Genomic DNA, 20,555 nt, shown 5'->3' with positions numbered 1-20,555 from the left:
AGCAGACATAAAGAAATAATTTATTTCATCTTTGATATGAACGCAAACAAAAAGCAAAGGCAAGTTTGACATTTGACGTCACTAAAGTCATGCATCGACAGACAGGCAAACTAATTGCTTTTTCCATGTTCTAATCTTGGATAGGGTAAAATGACATTCACTTGCGTAACTGCAAACAAACCATTCTTCAGAGTAAAAAGGGCACAACTCCTTTAAAATCATTACAATCACATCCTTGTTCGTACATAAAGGGGGACAGGTGGGACTGGTGATCACAAATTAGGTGCAAAAGTCACAGTATAGGCTTAAACTTGACATACCGTTCTATTTTTCTAATAATTGGAGGTCCAGTCAAACTCCTCCTCATTCAAGACTAACACAGGCTGAAAACAAAACAAACAGATAACCCTGTGCAACATGAACCACAGCAGGAACAGCAGCCTCCCATAAAACAAAGCACTGGTGCCATTTGGATGTGAACTGCACTCAAAATAACACAAATGTTCACTTATACTCGGGATAGAACGCTATCGCAATCCTATATAGTTTTTTGTTTTACCATAAATAATCCCCCCTCCCCCAAGAAAAAATCTGTACAACTATCGAGAGGCCTTCAGTGTTAAACACTACCAAGACCACCACCTGTTGTATCCAAGTAACTGCAAGGTTTTTCATTGCTCCTCCTGGTGTGCCATGTGACACACCAGTATAACAGTAAAGTTTCCTTATATTCTTTTTTGCAGACGCATGGTGTCACCATTAAACCTCATCACATCAATTTTATAATCTATACAAGCTAATCCATAAGATTACTATGTACACGATAGCAAACAATAAATTAAATCTTTTTACCAAAAATAAAAAATAAAAACTGAAGTCTTTACATACAAAGGCCTGTTGGACAAAATAGGGTCCAGCACAAAGGGGAAATACACAAATCCAAACAGGGTTTTGTCCAGTGCTTCATGTCTCATCTCTATTGAGGGGAACACACATGAATGATAGCTATTGTAATTGTAGCGCCAATGCCATTCAAGCCGAGCACTATCCATCCAATGACTAGCAGCTTGTACTCAGCATCTTCAGTCTTTCACACTGTCACCGTTTGTCACTCCACAACATGGCTTTCACCTCTTGACTTCAGACATGGCCAGAAAACCAGCAACTCTAGAAACCGCGCGTTCCTCTCGGCATTGCTGAGGTGGAGGGTCTACAGGGAAACGTGTTTACTGGCCAGAGAACACTGGCTTTGGGATGTGTCTTATTGCCATCGCGCTTTCACTTGGGAGATAAATCCTGGAGGGGAGCAAAGGGAGAGTTGCTGGACGACGACGGTGACACTCCCTCCATTTTACCCGGGGAGTCAGTCGAGGAGCAGATGCTACTGAGGCTGCCATCCAACAAACCATCCGGAGAGTGGCTGCGTGAAAACACAGACATGGGACACACAAGGATATTTGAAATCCGAAAATATTTTTTTTAATATGTGACAGACCCAACACGTAAAAGACTGGCTTTAAACAATTTGTCGTATTGTGTGATGCGACAACCTCAACACACAGCACCACACGCAAAGATTCTGTTCCAATATTGATCTCGAAACAGGTCCTCCAAGGCAAAAATCTCATGATCTCTCAAAAACAAAGACGCAGACACGCTCTGCGCAAAATGTTCATTGCTTATGAAGACGACTGGAGGTGGTCATCAAGAAAAGAGTTGCAACGGAAAAAAATACTTCTTGGTGTGGAGAACCCACCTTCATACTAAATCAACTTTGGGTGGGACCAACATTTATTGCTGCAACTTAGTGGAGAACCTTCTATGCCTCTTCCCATTGCTCTCTATTAGACTGCATCTACTTCCAGAAGCTCTCAGTGCTGCCCTAGCATGTTGCGGTACAACATGTCACTCAATTGAAGGCATGCGACTCTGAATTCAGACTTGCCTGTGCACTGTCAAAACCCGTGAAAATATGCAATAAAGCTGGGGCGTCAACCATGAACCACGACAGAGCAGGGTTCACTGTAGTTCATGTTGATAAAGAAAGTGTAACTGCTCAAAGGCTACGAGCACATCCATTCCTTCAAGTACAAGTTGCCAGCACCGCCTCAAGTGCCCTAACCAAAGAACCTGACTGCTTATGTTATGACAGGCCAGAAATAAACAGTTCAAGGTTACAGGCGTTGTGAAATGAATTAGTTTCCGCAGCAGTTAAACAATGTCATCACGTGGCAAAAGAAGGGATGCGCATTTACCACCACATTTATTGGTTATTTGGTATTTTTTTCCTGAAAAATGTTTTTCCATAGAAGTACTGTAATGATGACTTTACTACTGTAGCATCAGTTCTCATGCTGGGCAATATGGAAGAAAATCTCTCATAATATAATTCACAATTATCTTCTCAGTTTTGGTATTCTTTGTGTTTTGATGAGGTTCAAAATGCTAACTGCTATGCATGTTTAGTTAGGAGTACTCAGCATGCCTCAAGGAGCTTTTTTCTAAATAGTTAATACAGTAGTAACGTTAATGTTCCGTAAAGCGCTTTGTTAAAGCTGCAGCTGTTGTGAAGTGCTATATAAATAAAAGTCTATTGTATTCATAATGTTAGGTTATTCTTTCTCAAAGCAGTAGTTACCATTATTTGCATTGACCCACCTCGTTATTTAATTTTGAATTACTTTTAGATGTTATTTTGCACCTTACGATTGTAATGTAGGAAGTCTTTGTGTCCATGATTCACTTCCATATCCTGTTGTTCAGTCTGCCACCTGGTGGCAGTTGCATCGCACAAGATTGACAAGTGAAAGCTTTTGCCTATCAAATCAAGCTTCCTCTCACATTGTTGTGACAAACAGCTTGCTGCAGATGACCAGTGACGGCAGACACAATTGTAAAAAAAGCGACACGATAGAATCTTTTCTATGGGCTATGTTTCGCAATGTGTATCATCATATGTCCAGTAGGTTACAACTTCAAATTCAGAACTCCACTATAAACGGAGGACCCACTATCTAGATTTTTTTTTCTCACGCAAACAACAACAAAGCACCCTATTTCGGGTGTGTCATTGATTATATTAAAGTGACAACGTGTATGGGGTTTATTAATTCATGATTCATTTCTCCATTGCGAGACTAATAAAGGTTTTCTTATCTGCTCCTATTAAAGTGGCAAGTACAGATGTAATATCACACCAGGCTCATATTTGTGAACAATCTAAATGTATCATGGAAAACAAGTTCAGATACTTCTATCAGACAAATCACATGATTTATGATGGATTGCAACAGCTCTGAGGACTTATTCAAAATCTGATGATACTAATGCAGCGTGTTATACCGGAGACAAATTCCTTGCGTGTTCTACATACTTGGCAAATAAAGATCATTCTGATTCTGATTCTGATGGCTTTCTCAACAGCTTTGTTGAAACCTTTACCATAATCCGAGCATATAACAACAATTACTTTTTAGTGAAATCTGAACCAGTTCATTTATTGGTCGTGGCTGCTGAGTATATCTTACCAGGAGCCAAGATCTGCCAAGTTGGAGACATCAGATGACAACATAGTAGTGGTGCCTTGAAAGAGTCTTTTCGGTTGACTCTCTGTCTCCATCTCACCTGCGCGTGAGAATGCAACAACAAAATCAAATGTTTGCAGAATTCTGATTTGTGTTGAGAAGTATGACGTATTGAATGAAGTATTGATTTTTTTTCTTCCCCCACAGTGACTTCGGACTTCCTTGAGATTTGAAGGTGACAACTTGAGACGTATCTGACTTACTCCCATCTCTGATACTTACTTTTGAAGGCAATTGATTGCACTGTGTTGTATTTGTGGGTATCAGAATATTAGGGGATCAAAAATTAGGCATCCCACACTTTTCAGATTTATATTCGCTTATCAGTTTGAAAAGTGCATTTCATTTTCCTTTCAATTCACAATTATGAGCTACTTTGTGTTGATCTATCGCATAAAATTGAACGGACATCAAAGACGTTCAGCCGGTTTCTGCTGATTGGAAATTGGAGCAAAAGGATTGTTTTTCTTCATTTTCTGAAATTTACAGGTCACATAATAACCAAAAATCCAAAGCACAACAAGGTGTAATCAGGTTAAGCAAAAAAAAAAAAAAAAGCTTCTAAAATAGCCCAAGTCTGCCTGATACAAGATCAGCACACAGAAGACCGTAAGAGTTGAGAGGGCGACAGGTTAGCAATTATGATGCGGCAGTTATATTTTATAACATATCCACACATACGAATGATATACCTTGCGATAGGTCTAAGTTCAGGTTGGTGGGTCGGGGAGGAAAAATGAGCACCAAACATCAACCTCAATTGCTCATTTCAGAACCATGCCCAATTTTTTAAAAATGTAATATTAACATTATTACCTTTGCGTTTGATGGGTCCAAGTATGCTGGCTCTGATGCAGTTGATGGGGCTCTGGCTACGCCGGCTGAGAGTAAAAACATGGACTTGACAAGTCAATCTCAAACTGGCCACTTCAGTCTTCTTTAATTGTCATAATGATTGAATAATGAACAGCACGTGTAGCATTGCAACCAAAGAAATTGCATGCCTGCATAAGTGTGGGTGTCTAGTAACACTATAATAGTGTCTTTAAATGTCACACAATGTACATACAGTACACAGAAAGCGTCAAAGGTGAGGCTGCTTTTCACACAGTAGCCCAGTTGTGACATGTGACCCCACCCACCAAACCCCTGAGTTAATGATAATCAAAATCAAGCCAGCAAACAGACGTCAGGAGGTCAAGTGCACATTGATGTCGAAAAATCAATCGCGACTCACCCAAAGCGCCTGGTTGGACTCGGTATAGGACTGGGAGTGAGGCCATTGCTGCTCACAAGGATTTGAAGGGAAGGAGAAAAGCACTGCTGCTCCCAGCAAGAAACACAGAATGACACACAACACATGAGACAACCTTAAATCATTGTCAGACGTCTGCAGAGCCATTCATTTATTGTACTCAAAGGCTGGATTTCAAGGGAAAACAACAACTAGGAGGTTTCCCAATTGACATCACTCCTGTATGCATTGTGATAGCATTGATAGAAACGAAATGATTTGGATCAGACTTCTTCCAAATACGGATACAAATTCGGATATGTAATGGAAACCCATCAATACAAATCCATTATAAAGCTTGGGTTATGCATGACGCCCATAGAGGTGTTTTCAGTTTACCGATTCTGTTTTCAATTCTTTTGTTAAATGTATGGAGACGGTGCACCCCTAACTGTTGTTTTCTGTTTCTATTGTTCATATAGGGGTGCCCACGCGATATATCGCTCGGCTGATTTTGTCAATTAGCTCTCACGGCATTAACACAAATCACTGCCAGCCATCCCAGTTTTATACTATGGATAGAGCGGCCTTGTCAACGGCAGCGAATGAGTTCAAATAAATGTATAAATAGAATAAGTAGATTTCCGCCTGTCATCCGTTGTGAAATGTATCACTTGACTGACATAGAGGGCAACCAGTCAGATGCCTGATGCATGCCTCACCGCATTTATGAGAGCAAATGTATTTTGAATTTGAGAAATATAAAAAAATAAATAACACATACTGTGGCTCGTTCTTTTTTTTTTTTTAACATAATACACAAGTGATGTAATGTCTTATTTTGCGGATCCGATCCATGATGTCATTGATGTCACAAATTATGACATTACAGTCAATCAGCAATTACGCATAAAATGCTAAATATTGACCGATTTGGATCCATTCCATCAGATTGTTGAAAAGTCTCCAGTCAAGTGACTTTTTCTGGACAAGCAATAGGTTCTCCACTCTCAGTCAAATAATGGAACGTTTTTTGGAAGTACAGCAAACCGAAAACAGATATGGCTTGACAAAGCAGCTTCACTGAGCCCGTGTTTGCTCACAGTCAATCAAGAAATTACTTTCTACCAGCTGGCACAAAGCATTGTCATGACCAATATCTGACTGAAGGTGATTGGGGGGAATAAGGTTAGTTTAGGGTACCTTAGGTGTACCTTCATCTACTTCGTGGCAGTACAATGAGTTCATGTGCATTTTAATACATGAAAAGGTCAGCTGTACCTTTTTCCCTATCCCTCTAGTTGGAGATGGTGCTGGGGACACAGGCACAAAGTCGATGCGCTTAGGAGACGACGATGCAGACTTTTCCAAATCATTGTCGCTCTAAAACAAAACCAACCAAAACAAAAATATGAAAATTGTTCATCACCCAAACTGACAGTTTAAGTCATTAAAATAATGTTGGAGTATTATACTACCAACTCAGCCTGAACTTGAAAGACTGGTGGCCCTGTTAACTCCCAAACACAGTCATTGTATTTTTCATCTAGCATGTTATTTCACGCTAACTCCACACAAGAGCAGCAATGCCCAGAGGCCAAAACATGCCAAGAAGAAATACAGCCGAGAGATGACAACCGGTGTGTGACAAGTGACCTGACGGAGCTTACCAGACTAAGACTTTCCTCCCACGACTGGCTTATTTGCATAGCAGCTTGAACTTCCCTGCGTGGACAAAAATAGAAAACAAGAGCTTCAATTTTACACTTTAAGGGACAATCCCACCAAATGACAGTTGAACTCTTGTTTGCCAACAGTACAGTTTAGAAGAGGAAACTAAACTGGCTTGTGTGATTGCAGGCATTGAGGTGTCTGTCAGCTTTGCCATATTGTGACATAACAGCGGTTTGTGATGTTCTTTAAACAATAAAGTACAGCATTCTGAATGCTCCTCGGCTTAATGTACTGCACTTTTAATGTGCTTTGTGTTTTCATACCAATCCATTCTTGCAATCGAGTGTCAGATTTTTTTGGGGGAAAAAAACTCAGCTCATCACAACATAAATTCCAATAAAACTTGCAATTGGGAGGGGGCAGGGGTTGGCGATGAGGGAAGTGCTGCAGCACAGACACTGTAATGGAAAGTGAATTATTTCCTTGCTCTAACAGGTGCCATCATAAAACTACCGCAACTATTAACTGTACATACATACACACTGCTAATGTTTTTGGAGCGGCGGGTGGGGGGCAAATTTTTTCTTATTTCTTCTTTCTACCCAACAATCTTGCTGCTGTAGACTGAAAATTTCCCCAGTGTGGGACAAATAGAGGTTATCTTATCTTAAAATTGAAATGATTTTCTGACTCCACAAACTCAACAGTGATTTGCGATTGGATGATTAAGGCTGTTGCGTTGGAACTTCCACCTACACATCTAACGGCTTCCGCTTTAAGCCGCACAGGGGTATCAGTAGTTTTCAGACCACAGCTATGTGTTATGCACGTTGCCAATGATGGTTATGCGGCGCAATGACAACATTGATCCACCCACTCGATCATGCCAAGACAATTTGTACAGTATATCAAAAATGGTAGTAAAATAAAGGTCATTTTTCAACTGACATTTTGTGCATAACTCGAATTGTACTTTAAAGGGGGGTTCATAACCAGAGGCTCAACAGAATATGTGTGTGCATTTTCTACATTATTAATTTGAAATGTGCCAGCTTTTTTATATTAATGGAATGGAAATTCGGATAGAAAAATCTGATTCACCTATTCGTTGGAGAAAAATAACTGACTTCCTTAGTTCTAATGATAATGATTATTAAAATAATCATTAGTGAACAGGTCTAAAATTGAAAAATGTCCAGCTAATCAGTGTGGTCAGTATCGGAATAGGAATCTGCAGCAACAACCAATCGAAGGGTTAGCCTTTGAAATTCACATGACCAAACTCAGAAAACAGGTGAGCCGTGACTGGTCAGTACCTGAACCTTGAGCAACTGTGATGCCATTTTCAGATGACAGCAAGTGGCAAAACGGCCACCTCATCAGCGAGTTGTAAGTGTACAAGCTAGAATTTTTTTCAGTGGGACCTGTGTGAAATTTGGGCACGCCCGAGAGCCCTGATCACACTCGCTAACAGCAATAAGCAGACACCTTCATTGTTTTTCTCATGTGTGCGTCTCTCACAACTAAAAAAAAATCAGTTAAGATCTTTTAATTTAGTTTGTGAGGAACCGCTTTAAGAGGTTCCCTCAACAGAAAATCCTCAAAGTGCTTCAATAAATTATCTTACCGCTCATGTGCAGTTTCTCTGTTCATCAGATCGACCCCCTCTTCCTGCGATGGCATATTTAAAGTATTAATTTTTATTTACATAACCACAACAATACTATTAGACAATCACTGACTTGACCCGCACTTCAATGTCTCTGTTGGAGTCTGGTACTACCAATTGATCATTTCAAACCAACGGTCTTGCTAACCCCAAAATGTTACTCTAGCATGTTTATAAAACACCATTAATCCCTATGGTTTGAGAGGGAGATGGTGGTCTGCCATGCTTATGGCCACATGACTGGGTGCAGATGTTCCTTTTCTTACTTGTTTGATCTGATGAAGCCTGGTGCTGGGAACACGGATGGGCGACGACGAAACCTGCAATGAGAGATGAGGGGTCAACATTCGCAACTGACTAACACCAAAAGCAGAAATTATATTGAAATTAAGTGTTGTACCATATTGGGCCTGTTGACAACCGTTGTGCTATTTCTGCGGCATCGCAAGACCTCTCTCTGAAACACTTGGGAGTTATCACTGCAATGTGACAAACTTGTCTTACTTCAGAGCTTACACTTAAAAGGTCAGTGTTGACTACACTTAAGTAAACATATATAAGTAACACGTTTGGTGAAATAGTTAACAAAAGAACCTTAGGCCATTAATCATGGGTGCACTGTTGGATCTCCTCAGCTGCCCCTCCGTCTGAACTAAGGAAGATGGGCTCTCCAGGTCTAGCTCCATCTTTTCTTGTGATAGGACTCCTGAATTGTGCATTGTGTCAAGTTAATGTTGCGATCCCAAAGGCCAAGTCTAAGTTGTTACATGTTTGCTCTCGAAACGTGTCAACTTCACACGTTTGAGAAAAAATCATCAATCAGCCTGGTGCGAAATAAATATTTTTTAAAAGCTCCAGCGTCAGACAGAACCCACCGCAATGAACGAGGCCCGTCTCCTGAACAACTCTACCGTGCAGAAAACTTAACGCTGTCAAACAAAATAACGTTGTCACTACTATTATTTACAACAGAATTGCCACGACACGGATGGTCCGCGTTAACGTTATTTGTAACGTTACGTGGATTCACCAACTTTCCAGATGGATGGCTAGCATGCAATGGCTAAATGCAGCACAATGACCAGTAACTCGAGCTGATAGTTGCAAGAGCGTGCCTACTGACTACAACGGTTACCATCGAAAGCACGTTCGGTAAAGTAGATCGTGGTGGCTACAACTACTAAGTGATAACGAAGTGCACAATGAACGTTCAAGTCAAATGCAGTTTTACATTAAGTGGTTCTGATAACGCGCGGTTAACACAGAGCTGACGTTAGCGATTGTTGGCTTAGCTTGTTGCTCGCGAATATTAACAACCGCTTCAACGGCCGTCAGTCGCTCAGCAGCTTAGCCAAATAAGCTAACTAGCTAGCTGCGTTAGCATTAGCGCCAATAGTCGTAATGCCATGTCCAGAGATCCGGGTAACTCGTTCTTAGCTGTACACTCGAGTCCGTCTGTTTTGATGTCGACAAGGTCCCACGAAAACAAGCTAAGCGTTACTCCGCTTCTACAGCTCGCCGACAACTAAGCATTGGATCGTCACAGCATCGCATTACAGTAGCTACTTGTTAGCATAGGAGCCAAACTTCACGCCCGTTTGGGGATTGCGGTCAGGCCAGCCCCGTGGACTATACGTGTTTGCTACCCTGCATTACGGTAACCCGACGTGAGGAGTTCAATAAAAATAAAAACTCGGGAAAAAATGGACATTGATTTTGATTTGAAAAAAATCTATAAAATAATCCCTCCGCTATTACGCAACCATTCTGATGTTGGATTTCAAAATCAAACTAATTTGGAATTCGCATGTGACTACATCTGTCTGCAAAAACAAAAAGAATTCGCCTTTTTGCACAACTATTCTACCTCTGAGGTCTGCAGGTGTAAGCGTAAAAGTTTCATTCAGATCTGATGTTCCATTTGAAAAACAAGGCATTTAAAATATTTTACTGTAATTAAATCCCCAATAATACGAATTTCAAAAGTTATTTAAAAATCGTTATCACGCAATCATTCCAGATGCTAAATGGAACTAGACAATCCCATGGGTGCATGGTGGTTTCATGAAGATCCGATGTTACGCTTCAAAATAAAAGTATTTTAAAATCTGTACAATACTTTCATCAATCCATCCGTTTTCAAAGCCGGTTTTCCTATTCAGAGTCCCGGGCTGCTGGAGCCTTTCCCAGCGGACTTTAGGTAAAAGGGGGAGATGACCGGCCATAAGTGGTCACCAGTCACTCACAAGGCACTGTGCACACATAGATGGACAGCCATTCATGGAAATGGAACCCACAAACGTACCACTGCACCGTCGGTGAAATAATGCATTCAGTTTTTCAAATCTGGAAAGATATCAGTATCTGACTGAAATCTTATGGGTGGTATCATGGTATAGTCTTTCTGATACATTTTATTTACATTGTAGTTACAATATCCTGCCATTAGCTGGCAACCAATTCAGGGTGTAGCCCGCCTACTGCCCGAAGACAGCCGGAATAGGCTCTAGCACGCCCTGCGACCCTTGTGAGGATAAGCAGATCAGAAAATGGATGAATGGGTGGATTTACAATATCGCCACTGATGAATGAAAATCTAATAGCCAGTCCCCACAATTTTGTGAACATATTATTGCTCATTCTAAAGTGTTGGAAATGGCTCGAACTCTTTGACGACAAAATGTTAATAATGACTCAACAAACATGCCATTAATCTTCGTGAAAAGGGAGGGTTTTGTGCAAGTATTTTGCCTGGCACCAGCCATACACAGATCTTAATACTTTTATTTAGAATTAGATCAGATCCAACTAAAACCGAGCTCCTTTGTACAATCCCATGATAGTCTAGATTTCTCAGAAGTGGGATGGTTGCGTGATAATGGACGTTGATATCGACAATAAGCAGAGGCTGGTTTAATTGAAATTAAATACAGTACTGGCCCGAGTGCAGGCTTGAACACTCGTAGAACTGTCTAATCTGACAGCGCTGTTATCCAGCCGGCGTGCACGATCGATTTTCTTCCTGCGTCGCAAATGGAGATACTTGCCGTTTTCTTTCTCATATTATTATTTTGTAGTCTTATAACTTTACATGATTTGTTGAAATTAAACTCGCAAACCGACGACTTGACTGCGAGGCATCTTGATTATTTTACTTGGTGTTCTCCATCTTAAATGGTGCGCCTACTATAGTCCTTTCCCCATCTACTTTTCAGTATGTCCGCATTATAAACTATCCATCCATCCATCCATTTTCCGAACCGCTTGATCCTCACTAGGGTCGCGGGGGGTGCTGGAGCCTATCCCAGCCGTCTCCGGGCAGTAGGCGGGGGACACCCTGAATCAGTTGCCAGCCAATCGCAGGGCACACAGAGACGAACAACCATCCACGCCCACACTCACACCTAGGGACAATTTAGAGCATCCAATCAGCCTGCCACGCATGTTTTTGGAATGTGGGAGGAAACCGGAGCACCCGGAGAAAACCCACGCAGGCCCGGGGAGAACATGCAAACTCCACACAGGGAGGCCGGAGCTGGAATCGAACCCGGTACCTCTGCACTGTGAAGCCGACGTGCTAACCACTGGACTACCGGGCCGCCCCATTATAAACTACTCATTCATTAATAGTTTGGGAGATCAGGCTTTTGGGTGAGATTTCCGGACGACCCTAAGATTTATTACAGCCATCACCGATGAACTTAAATTGACTTCAAATTTTCTATGCTTTTTGCCCAACTTTCTATCCTCTTACAAAAAGGAAATTTCCAAGGATGTCAATCAAAGATATCGTGACACTTTGTGGTCATTCCCTCCGATAATGTTAAACTCCAGGAAACGTAGCGATACAAAGGATCAAAAACCTGTTCTTTCTTGTGAAGACCCCCCCCCCCCCCCCCCCGCAAGTTGTGTAAAAAGTACTGAATCTTGAACAGTTGGACATGTGCATTCAAAAATGTAGAGGTCAAATTAAGTTCACTTTACCATATAGCACATTTGACAATAAAGTTGTATCCAATGCAATCCAATTAACAGGTTATCATGCATTTTAGTTTCTTCCTGAAATTTCACCCATAGGCACAATACCCCAAACTTATTCCAAGATTTGGGTTTAACATGGAATATCAGCGCAGAACTAAAGTCTGAACTACCCAAGTGCAAAATAAACATGTTCTAAATCCTTACCAGAAAATATTGGATGTTATTAGAACGCGTGACTGGAAAGAATATTTCCTGGAAGCAGCATACAAATACCAGATTTCGGCATGGCATCTGGAAGCAAGATACATTAATTCAATTCCCAGATAACGTTTGGGCATAATGTAAGGTATTAAAATACACAAGTCAGGGTGTGCACATTTATTGTGCAACACAGCAAAACATAATAATTTATAAGGGTGACACCACTGGTTGAAAGCTTGTGTTGAGAGAAACAGCTAAAGCTGAACACATTGGTCAGGTCTGCCTAGTTATGACAGTTCAAAACTAAAATTGTTTCTTTTTTGAGTATTCGTGATTAAACAGCAAAAAAAAAAAAAAAAAGACTTAACAGGTTATATACTATGTTGACAAATATAGTACACAATATGATCAACTGCTTTGCTTTAAAGAAAAAAAAACACTCATAAATTCATCACTATTCATCTTGGGCCTCTATGTGTTTTGGGACAGAACACTTGATTTGCGATTTCCTTGTAAAAGCGAATGACAACATTGTCATCCCACAACATTCATGCAGAATAAGTGAAAACATTGAAATGCGGGGATAAAAACCACATAACTGTGACTTTCAAGTACAGTTGAGAAAAAAAAACATTTAAAAATATTTGTAAAAATCCACAAATATGCAAATCCACGGGTGTCCAAGCAAAAGTATTTGGGGGTCTATTTTATTATTAATACAAGATATACACACAAAATTAGATTTTCCCATTATTTTAAGAGCAGTCATCAGAAAAATGAGGTGACAAAAACAGCGGTCTTTACAATTAATTTGTGGTTAGCCAGTTTCTTAAAATTCAATCTTCACAGCTTTTACTGTAAATTTTAAATTGTTAGCTTAATTGCCAAAATCTTTTCACAATTCACAATACAAACAAACAAAAAATACCCATGTGTGTCTGTGTAGATTGTCACGTTAATCTGCAAAGCTTGAATTGAAGCAACTGTACTCTCATCTGTTGAATTAGCGGTAGCTGCGTTTTGGTCCTTGTTTTTTGAAAATGTTGCAAAATGACTGAAGCAATGATGCTATTACAGTAATAAATTGAAATTTAGATAAAGTAAAAATCTTGACGATTCTGAGAAAATTGCCTCAGTGCTATTCGTTCTTTGACATTTTGGCAGCAAACATTGGGTCTGATCAGAAGCTAGTTTAGTATTTACACACAATGTGGACAGACGGGTAACAAGGTTCACCATTTCAGATTTCATGAAGGTTAACTATTGACCTTACAGCCATACTGTATTTCCGAAACACGCCTTTATCTGAGGTAAGAAACAGAATCATTTGGGAGTGGAGAGAACGAAAATATCACGATACCCGTGCACCCCCTGGATAATCTGAGCAGGCATTGTTTTTTTGTGATGCACTCCAAAATAAAATCGGTCTTTAAAAAATATAACCAGTCGTCCAAAAATAAAAGGTCCTCTTCATGCCTTGTACTTCTCCTTCCCTGTTTCGCTAATGACGCAGATATGCTGAAACGCAAAGGAAGCCAAAAGTTAAGAATTGTTAAAAGCCCTGGGAAAAAAAGGACACACATTGGAAATCTAAGTACAAGGAAATGCACAGATAATAGCTTGTCATCACCGTCTTTTTAACATGATGATATTTTCTCCTGTACTTCCTCTTTGGACCACACTGCTAACAAACGGAAGATGACATCCAATCGATGTTACTTTGAGTGACAACAACTTTGCATGCCATCCTGTTTTTGACTGACAAAGACATATTTCTGCCGAACCAAGTCTGACACATGCTTGTTAAAAAAAAAAAATTAAAAATCAATGGATATTTTTGGTCAGCATAAGAAAGCAATGAACTGTCATCAGAAAACGGCAATATTTCATTGACAGAAAATACATACTCACATTTAAATCTCTAAAGTACTCGTTGTAGTCTAGTGCATATCCCACCACAAATTTGTCAGGGACCTCAAAGCCTACAACTGAAACACAGAGACCAAATATGTCAGACATCTCAACTCACCGAAAACACGTGCCTGTTGTTTTGAATCAAACAAAGTTTCAACTCACAGTCTGGTCGGTACCCAACACTCCTTGGTGTCCTTTTCACCAGCAAACTACATGGAAACCAAGTTAAAATTATATTGAGAAATAGTTTTTTAAAAAAATAATTAAACCTAAACTGCTTACAGTTTTTTTCCCTATGTGCCAGCTTAGTTATGACCAGGGGTATTTGGATATTGACAAGTTTGTCACATTTTTACAATGGATTCGAAATGCAGTCACACTTCGGTCCACAAATCGAATTCCTTCAGCAAAGTAATTTTTCTCATACAAATGAATGGAAGTGGGATTAAGCCCTACAACTAAGTAATGTTGACCTTGTTTTTATAGGTTTCCTGATGTCCATGTATCTGTATCTTTGTTTATACAATGATGGTAATACTACCAACTGATTATTTTGGTCACGATTGGATTGGATAAACTTTATTGTCAAATGTACTGTATGTGTAACATACAGCACAGATTCAATTTCTTCCCTCTCAACATAAAACAAGAGGAGCCGCTGCGGGTGTCAGCGCCGCTATCAAAAGAAAAGTTAACAAAAAAAAATGACGAAATAATACAAAACAACACATGAGACACAGACAATCATGCACTCTTAACCACTTTGTTGTCTGAAGCAGTATAAGTTATAGGATAATTGTGACATAGAATTTGCATCACACTTTTGTTACTTTTTGGTTATTCCAGTAAACAGTTCTTAAATGCAGACTCAAAATTTCTACGACTCTTGACGTAACAAGGGAATGCATTGCAGTTGGATAATTAATTCTTGTTTGGTAATGGAACTACTCTAAACAGTGCACTGTCCAAATACTTTTGCCCTTAACCATAAGCACATGGTTTCTTAGTTGCACCGAGTAGGGATTTACCTAACCTTGCCACTTTAACCATCTTGGGATTGTACTGTTTAAGGAGTTGCAATAATGTCTTCATTGTCTTCCCAGTGTCGATAATATCCTGAGGGACATTGCAAGAGAAGCTCATATTAACTGGGATTCAAGTAGAAAGCAAACTACAATCGTATCAAATGCAAAAAAAACATACCTCCACAATCAGCACATTCTGTGGAAAAGAAATGAAGTTGAGTCGAGTTGAATTGGAAACATTTTATATTCCCGCAACCCTAGTGAGGATGAGCGCTTCGGAGAATCAATGGACTCAACATTATCTTATCTTAACGTGCAGACTTGAGTATGATTCCTTTTCTCTGTGTCGGTGTATTGCACAGTAATGCAGGGAAAGCAGGCCAATTAGTGGCATTTATAATATTATAATGTGACCATTTGAAGAAACACTCACCTTGCCTGTCAAAGTCGACAAGTCATCTCCTCCGATGACTTTGATTTCTCCTGTTGACTGGTCATTCTGCACCCATTGCAGATGAAAAACGCACGGTTTAAAAATGTGAGGTTTTTAGGCAAACAAAATATTTGATAAAAATTAATTACGCAGTAGCTCTTGAGGCGAATGAAGTCCACCGTCATAGGGATGGAGCGGTCGCTGTTCCTGTTCAGGGCCTTGATGTAGTCCAGCAGGTCTGCAAAGAACTTGTAGCCCCCTTTCAGCACACAGAGGGCAACAATGTGGTGCGCTCCCATTTCCTTCATAATCTCCCTGGCCAATCGTTCTGTCCTGGGATCACATGAGGGAGAGGGAGCGAGAGGGTGGACAGCTCAGTTTTCTGCTCTACTCACAGAAGGTTCCACTTTTCTTTTGTGTCAGCAGGCATCATTTCTAAAGCTCAGCCAGAGTCTCGTCCATAACACCAAACTTCATTTCTTTCCCTTTGACTAATATCAAGCATGATTTTTTTGCTCGATATCAATGTAGCAAAAAATGTATCCATAAAACAAAACTTGTCTTTCTCCCGGACCCCGTGAACAGCATGACCATTAATGTTTTATTTTGCAGTGCTTACTTTGCCATGACCGGCAATTCGCCACCTAGCGTTATTTTCCTGTGAGAACTTGGTCGAGAGAGCAGTCATCAACACACCCCATCTCAAAGAAAAAAAAGTACTTGTGTAAAGCACAGCATTTTAGGAATTAAAAGACACATAATACTCTTTGCAACACCTAAGATTTGAACTACAAACATATTTATTGAATAAGCACTGATTTAGACAGACCACATTTTTGCATTCGAGGCTGACATTATTCGCTGTCATATTTTTTGCAAGCTCTTGAAAAACGTGTCTAAAAATCACCTGTCCAAAATCAGTCCGTGTGGGATGTAGACCCTCTCCAAGTCAGATGCATAGTGTTTTGGGATGCAGAACAGATCCAGATCGTACCCCTGCTCATCGTCGGTGATCTGAAAGGAAGCAAGAGACAGGGGTGTTCCCTAACATTAATCTGATAGGAGGGCAGGACAAGGTCAGATGACTAGGTCATTGGAGCTTTACTTTCCCAAGAAAAGGTTCCAACTTGTGGAATGTATAATATGCAGACTTTGACCAAGTCCAAATGATTATAATTTGAAAACTCATAATATAGTCCATACTCGTACTGTCGATACTAACAATTTATGGCGGCATTTTACCACCGAATTACACAAATTGTTCAGTGTGACACTGGTAACAAACTAACAAATCAGTCTTTTTGCAAGAGGTAAAGACTGCACGCTTCAGCCCGCAACAAAGTTGGACTTGGCTGTAAAAGGCAGAGAGCCATGTACAATTTAGACATTGTGAAAATATCAAGTGGGACTGGAGGGGTTCCGATTGCAACCACTGAAGTGTCTACACCTTAAAGCTATACATGCATTTCCTTTAAAACGCAATACTGTACGTTTCCTGTATTTTGTCACATATCCACTAGCGCTGCACAACTGTTTGCCTTGATGAAACCAGATGACAGAACTGGTGTCATGTGAAAGCTGAGAAGCTGGTGCAGAACTTGAGGTACCTTGGGAATAATGCGAGTACTGTAATTACAAGCAGGCTAAACCTTTTGACGATAGTAAGTAATGTAAACCATGAGGTCAGAGGAGTCAAGCGTCCGCATCTGCGTCCTAACGGAAAATGTGGTTGAGTTGTACAAGGGTACAATTAAAGCATATGTGAAAGCTGCAAAAAGCATGCCCATCTGTGTGGGCTACACAATCGCAAATCCAGATAACCGTGACACACAGCAGATGTCCCTCAAGGTCACATGATTTGAGAGAGTGTTCCCCCCACACCCCCACTGACATAATACGCGGTGAACTTCTGGGACAACTTTGAAGTTTGTACAGGAAAATTCCCTGTTCGGCAATAGTGTACTTAACGGCACTTGAACTCATGATACAGGAGCACTCTTACGTGAATGTACAAACCCAATTCCAGTGAAGTTGGGATGTTGAGTTAAACATACCGTACATAAAAACAGAACACAATGATTTGGATTGGATTGGATTTTGGATTGGATAAACTTTATTGTCAAATTTGCAAATCATGTTAAGCATATTTAATTGAATACACTACAAAGACAAGATATATATTTAATGTTCAAATTTTTTAAACTTTATTGTTTTCGGCAAATAATAGTTAAAGCTGGGACATATTTAACACTGTATTACATCACCCTTTCTTTGAACAAGATTCGAAAAAACGTTTGGGAACTGAGGACCCTTGTCAGGGTTATCAATTCGACATTCATAAAAAAGACCCAATGAGGAGAGGAGACATTGAATTGTTGAGGCTTTGTAGGTGGAATTCTTTCATTCTTTTCCATTCTTGCATGATATCCAGCTTCAGCTGTTCAAGAATCCCAGTACTTTGTTGTCATATTTTACGCTTCATAATGCAGCACACATTTTCAATGGGAAACAGGTCTGGACTGTAGGCAGGCCAGCCTAGTACCCGGGCTCTCGCACACTGTTGCAACACGTCAGGAACGTGGTTTGGCATTGTCTTGCTGAAAATAAGCAGGGGCATCCAAGAAAAATACATTGCTTGGATGCCAGCATGTGTTTCGATAAAACCTATATGTACCTTTCAGCATTTACTGGTAGTCAAAGTCATCCAGTTTTTCTTTAGTCAAGTTTCAACAAAACATAATTTTAATTGTCTTTAAGCGGGTCAGATAATGGATGTACATACATGCATACATTGTCACTGACGAAATAAATGAGTACCGGTAAGTAGGAACTCTCTGCTCCTTTTGAAGATGCTTTAATCCATCCAGCATACTCGCCTGTGTTTGTCCCCCATTTTAGTACATGGCTTCCATGGGCGAGAGTTTTTCTCTTTTTATGCCCTGGTTCGTCCATATTTTATCACTTTTGTAACAACCCATGGTCACAAGCAAAAGCAGTCACAAAATCAAAGAAGGGGAAATAATTTTGACGCCTTTGTCCAAAAGGAAATAGATTTGCAGTGTGTTCCCAAGATATGCTGAAACCATACAACTTCACAGTTATGAGAGTACAGTCAGAAGGCCTCAGGTACAGATCATGCGTTTTCCCAACAGCATAATGACCCAATATACACATTAAAAAAAAAAGAAGAAGGCTTAGAGCAAAACATTCTTCTAAAGTGGCCTTCTATGGACCCCGACTGAACATCTGTGTAAGACACCCTTCAAACTTAAGACAACCGGAGCAGTTCGCTCATGAGGAGTGTGCCAAAATAGGACAGGTGCAAGATTGGTGCAACACAAAATTCAAGGTCCCATCATTTGTGTCTCGGCCTGATTTATTCATTTTCTTTTTAAAAATGATTCTGTTGAAGCCACAATTCAAAAGCAATGTATTTATTTTGTAATGTATTACCGTACTGTATGATCAATTCAGAAGCAATGTCCAATTTTATTTGGCTAGTTTTAAATATTTATTTTTAAATGTATTATTACGTTTGTCAGTATCATCTTTTTTCAGTGACAATCATAGATCACATCCGTTGCATTATTAATATATTTATTGTGTTCAGTTAAGTGTTTTGTTTCAGCTGCAGCTGTTGTGAAAACGCTGTACAAATAAAGATGTATCGTATTCTATTTCTTACCAACAATTTTGTCCACGAGTGTAAAACACAAGACAGTGCTAACGCATGAAATGCAAATCACGTTTGTGCAAAGTATAATTCACAAATGTATGATTTGTACATGTTCCGGTCTTGTAGCTTGCAGGTTTCTTGCTACCGGCTGTTACAGAGTATGATGGAGTCATAATGTTGATTTATTGTGGAAAAATCCGCACGAAATGCCACTGTGGAGGTCAAACAATAAATTATATTTTAAAAAGACGTCTGAGTGACGTACACAAAGCATAGTGGGCACGAGGGTAAGCGCTTGAAATTGCTAAAAACGGTGACAAATACGAAACACGGTAAGACGAGGCGAATTACAACCACAGTATAGATGGCATACACGGACTTAACAAAACACATGAGTAATGCCCTCGTTCGAGCCGCGGGAGTGCGCCCATATGTCGACTGTATGAGCATGCCGACAAGCTTTCTGTGAGGCGAGGGAGACCTACCACAACACACTGGCCTGATGTCGCCATGTCGGTTCCCGCCTGAGCTTCCCTTGGGTGTACAGTGCGTGTTCCCCGATATAACGGAGACAAAGATGAACAGTTCTTAATGTTGCAGTCCCCTGTGACAAGTCACATGGGAGAAGCTAGCTGCGTGATCTACGTCGCTACTGTTGCGGTACCTTTCCGGCTCGATCGAGCTGCACACGTGACGCACGTAACTTACTCCACTCGGGTGGAGCCAGTAGGTTGGCACTATGACGTAAGAACGAGGCTTGCAATCAAACAGCAGGATTTGGGAGACTCGCCCCCTTTTACAACGAACGCATTTGTGAGCCTTTTTTGGAGTGATGGGAATCCGGCTCCTTTTAGAGAGCCGGCTCTTTTGGCTCGGCTCCCTAAAAAGAGCCGGCTCTTTCGGCTCCCAAATGGCTCTTCAGTTTTTTTGTTGCTTAAATTAATTTACTACCAAAAATAACGTAATATTATGCGTAAAATGAATTACCAATGCAAAAAATAGACAGTATATCAAATATTTATTATTTATATGGCTTTATGTATATTCCTCTGAACATACTCAACATGGAGTACAACATGGAGTGCTACAAAAATAAAAACAAAGTACAAAGACCCATATCAAAACAAGGTCAACAAAAAATTCCAATCTCTGAATGTGTATATT

General features: G+C 40.2%; 2 protein-coding genes and 1 non-coding gene across 4 annotated transcripts; all 3 read right to left on the bottom strand.

Annotated features, from left to right (window-relative positions):
• Positions 1-3: 3 nt before the first annotated feature.
• Positions 4-10,642, bottom strand: pabir2 (PABIR family member 2). Of its 2 annotated transcripts, XM_086138903.1 has the most exons (11): positions 9,037-10,642; positions 8,756-8,867; positions 8,562-8,640; positions 8,428-8,481; positions 8,120-8,163; positions 6,489-6,543; positions 6,100-6,201; positions 4,822-4,907; positions 4,401-4,465; positions 3,528-3,624; positions 4-1,420 (listed from the first exon to the last, which is right to left on the bottom strand). In XM_086138903.1, exons 2-11 carry the CDS (start codon positions 8,845-8,847, stop codon positions 1,279-1,281), a joined length of 816 nt encoding a protein of 271 aa, XP_085995029.1. In that variant the 5' UTR covers positions 8,848-8,867; positions 9,037-10,642; the 3' UTR covers positions 4-1,278. The 2 variants fall into 2 exon arrangements, with proteins under 2 accessions (XP_085995029.1, XP_085995021.1); XM_086138895.1 differs by having other exon boundaries at positions 8,756-10,632.
• Positions 6,275-6,398, bottom strand: LOC147208657 (small nucleolar RNA U109). The gene has a single exon (XR_015100368.1). It is a non-coding gene; the product is annotated as a small nucleolar RNA U109 (small nucleolar RNA).
• Positions 10,643-12,505: 1,863 nt separating the features above from the next.
• On the bottom strand, positions 12,506-20,138 carry hprt1 (hypoxanthine phosphoribosyltransferase 1). The gene is made up of 9 exons (XM_086138868.1): positions 19,877-20,138; positions 16,623-16,729; positions 15,865-16,048; positions 15,716-15,781; positions 15,461-15,478; positions 15,291-15,373; positions 14,420-14,466; positions 14,255-14,331; positions 12,506-13,861 (listed from the first exon to the last, which is right to left on the bottom strand). The coding sequence occupies exons 1-9, from the start codon at positions 19,901-19,903 to the stop codon at positions 13,814-13,816; spliced, it is 657 nt and encodes a 218-aa protein (XP_085994994.1). The 5' UTR covers positions 19,904-20,138; the 3' UTR covers positions 12,506-13,813.
• Between the last annotated feature and the right edge of the window lie 417 nt (positions 20,139-20,555).

This window comes from Hippocampus guttulatus, chromosome 2 (genome assembly GCF_054856545.1).
Source record: "Hippocampus guttulatus isolate MCC_2025c chromosome 2, RoL_Hgut_1.0, whole genome shotgun sequence".
NCBI classification, from domain to species: Eukaryota; Metazoa; Chordata; class Actinopteri; order Syngnathiformes; family Syngnathidae; genus Hippocampus; species Hippocampus guttulatus.
The sequence above is the reverse complement of the archived record's forward strand: the minus strand, read 5'-3'. Positions and strand labels throughout refer to the sequence as shown.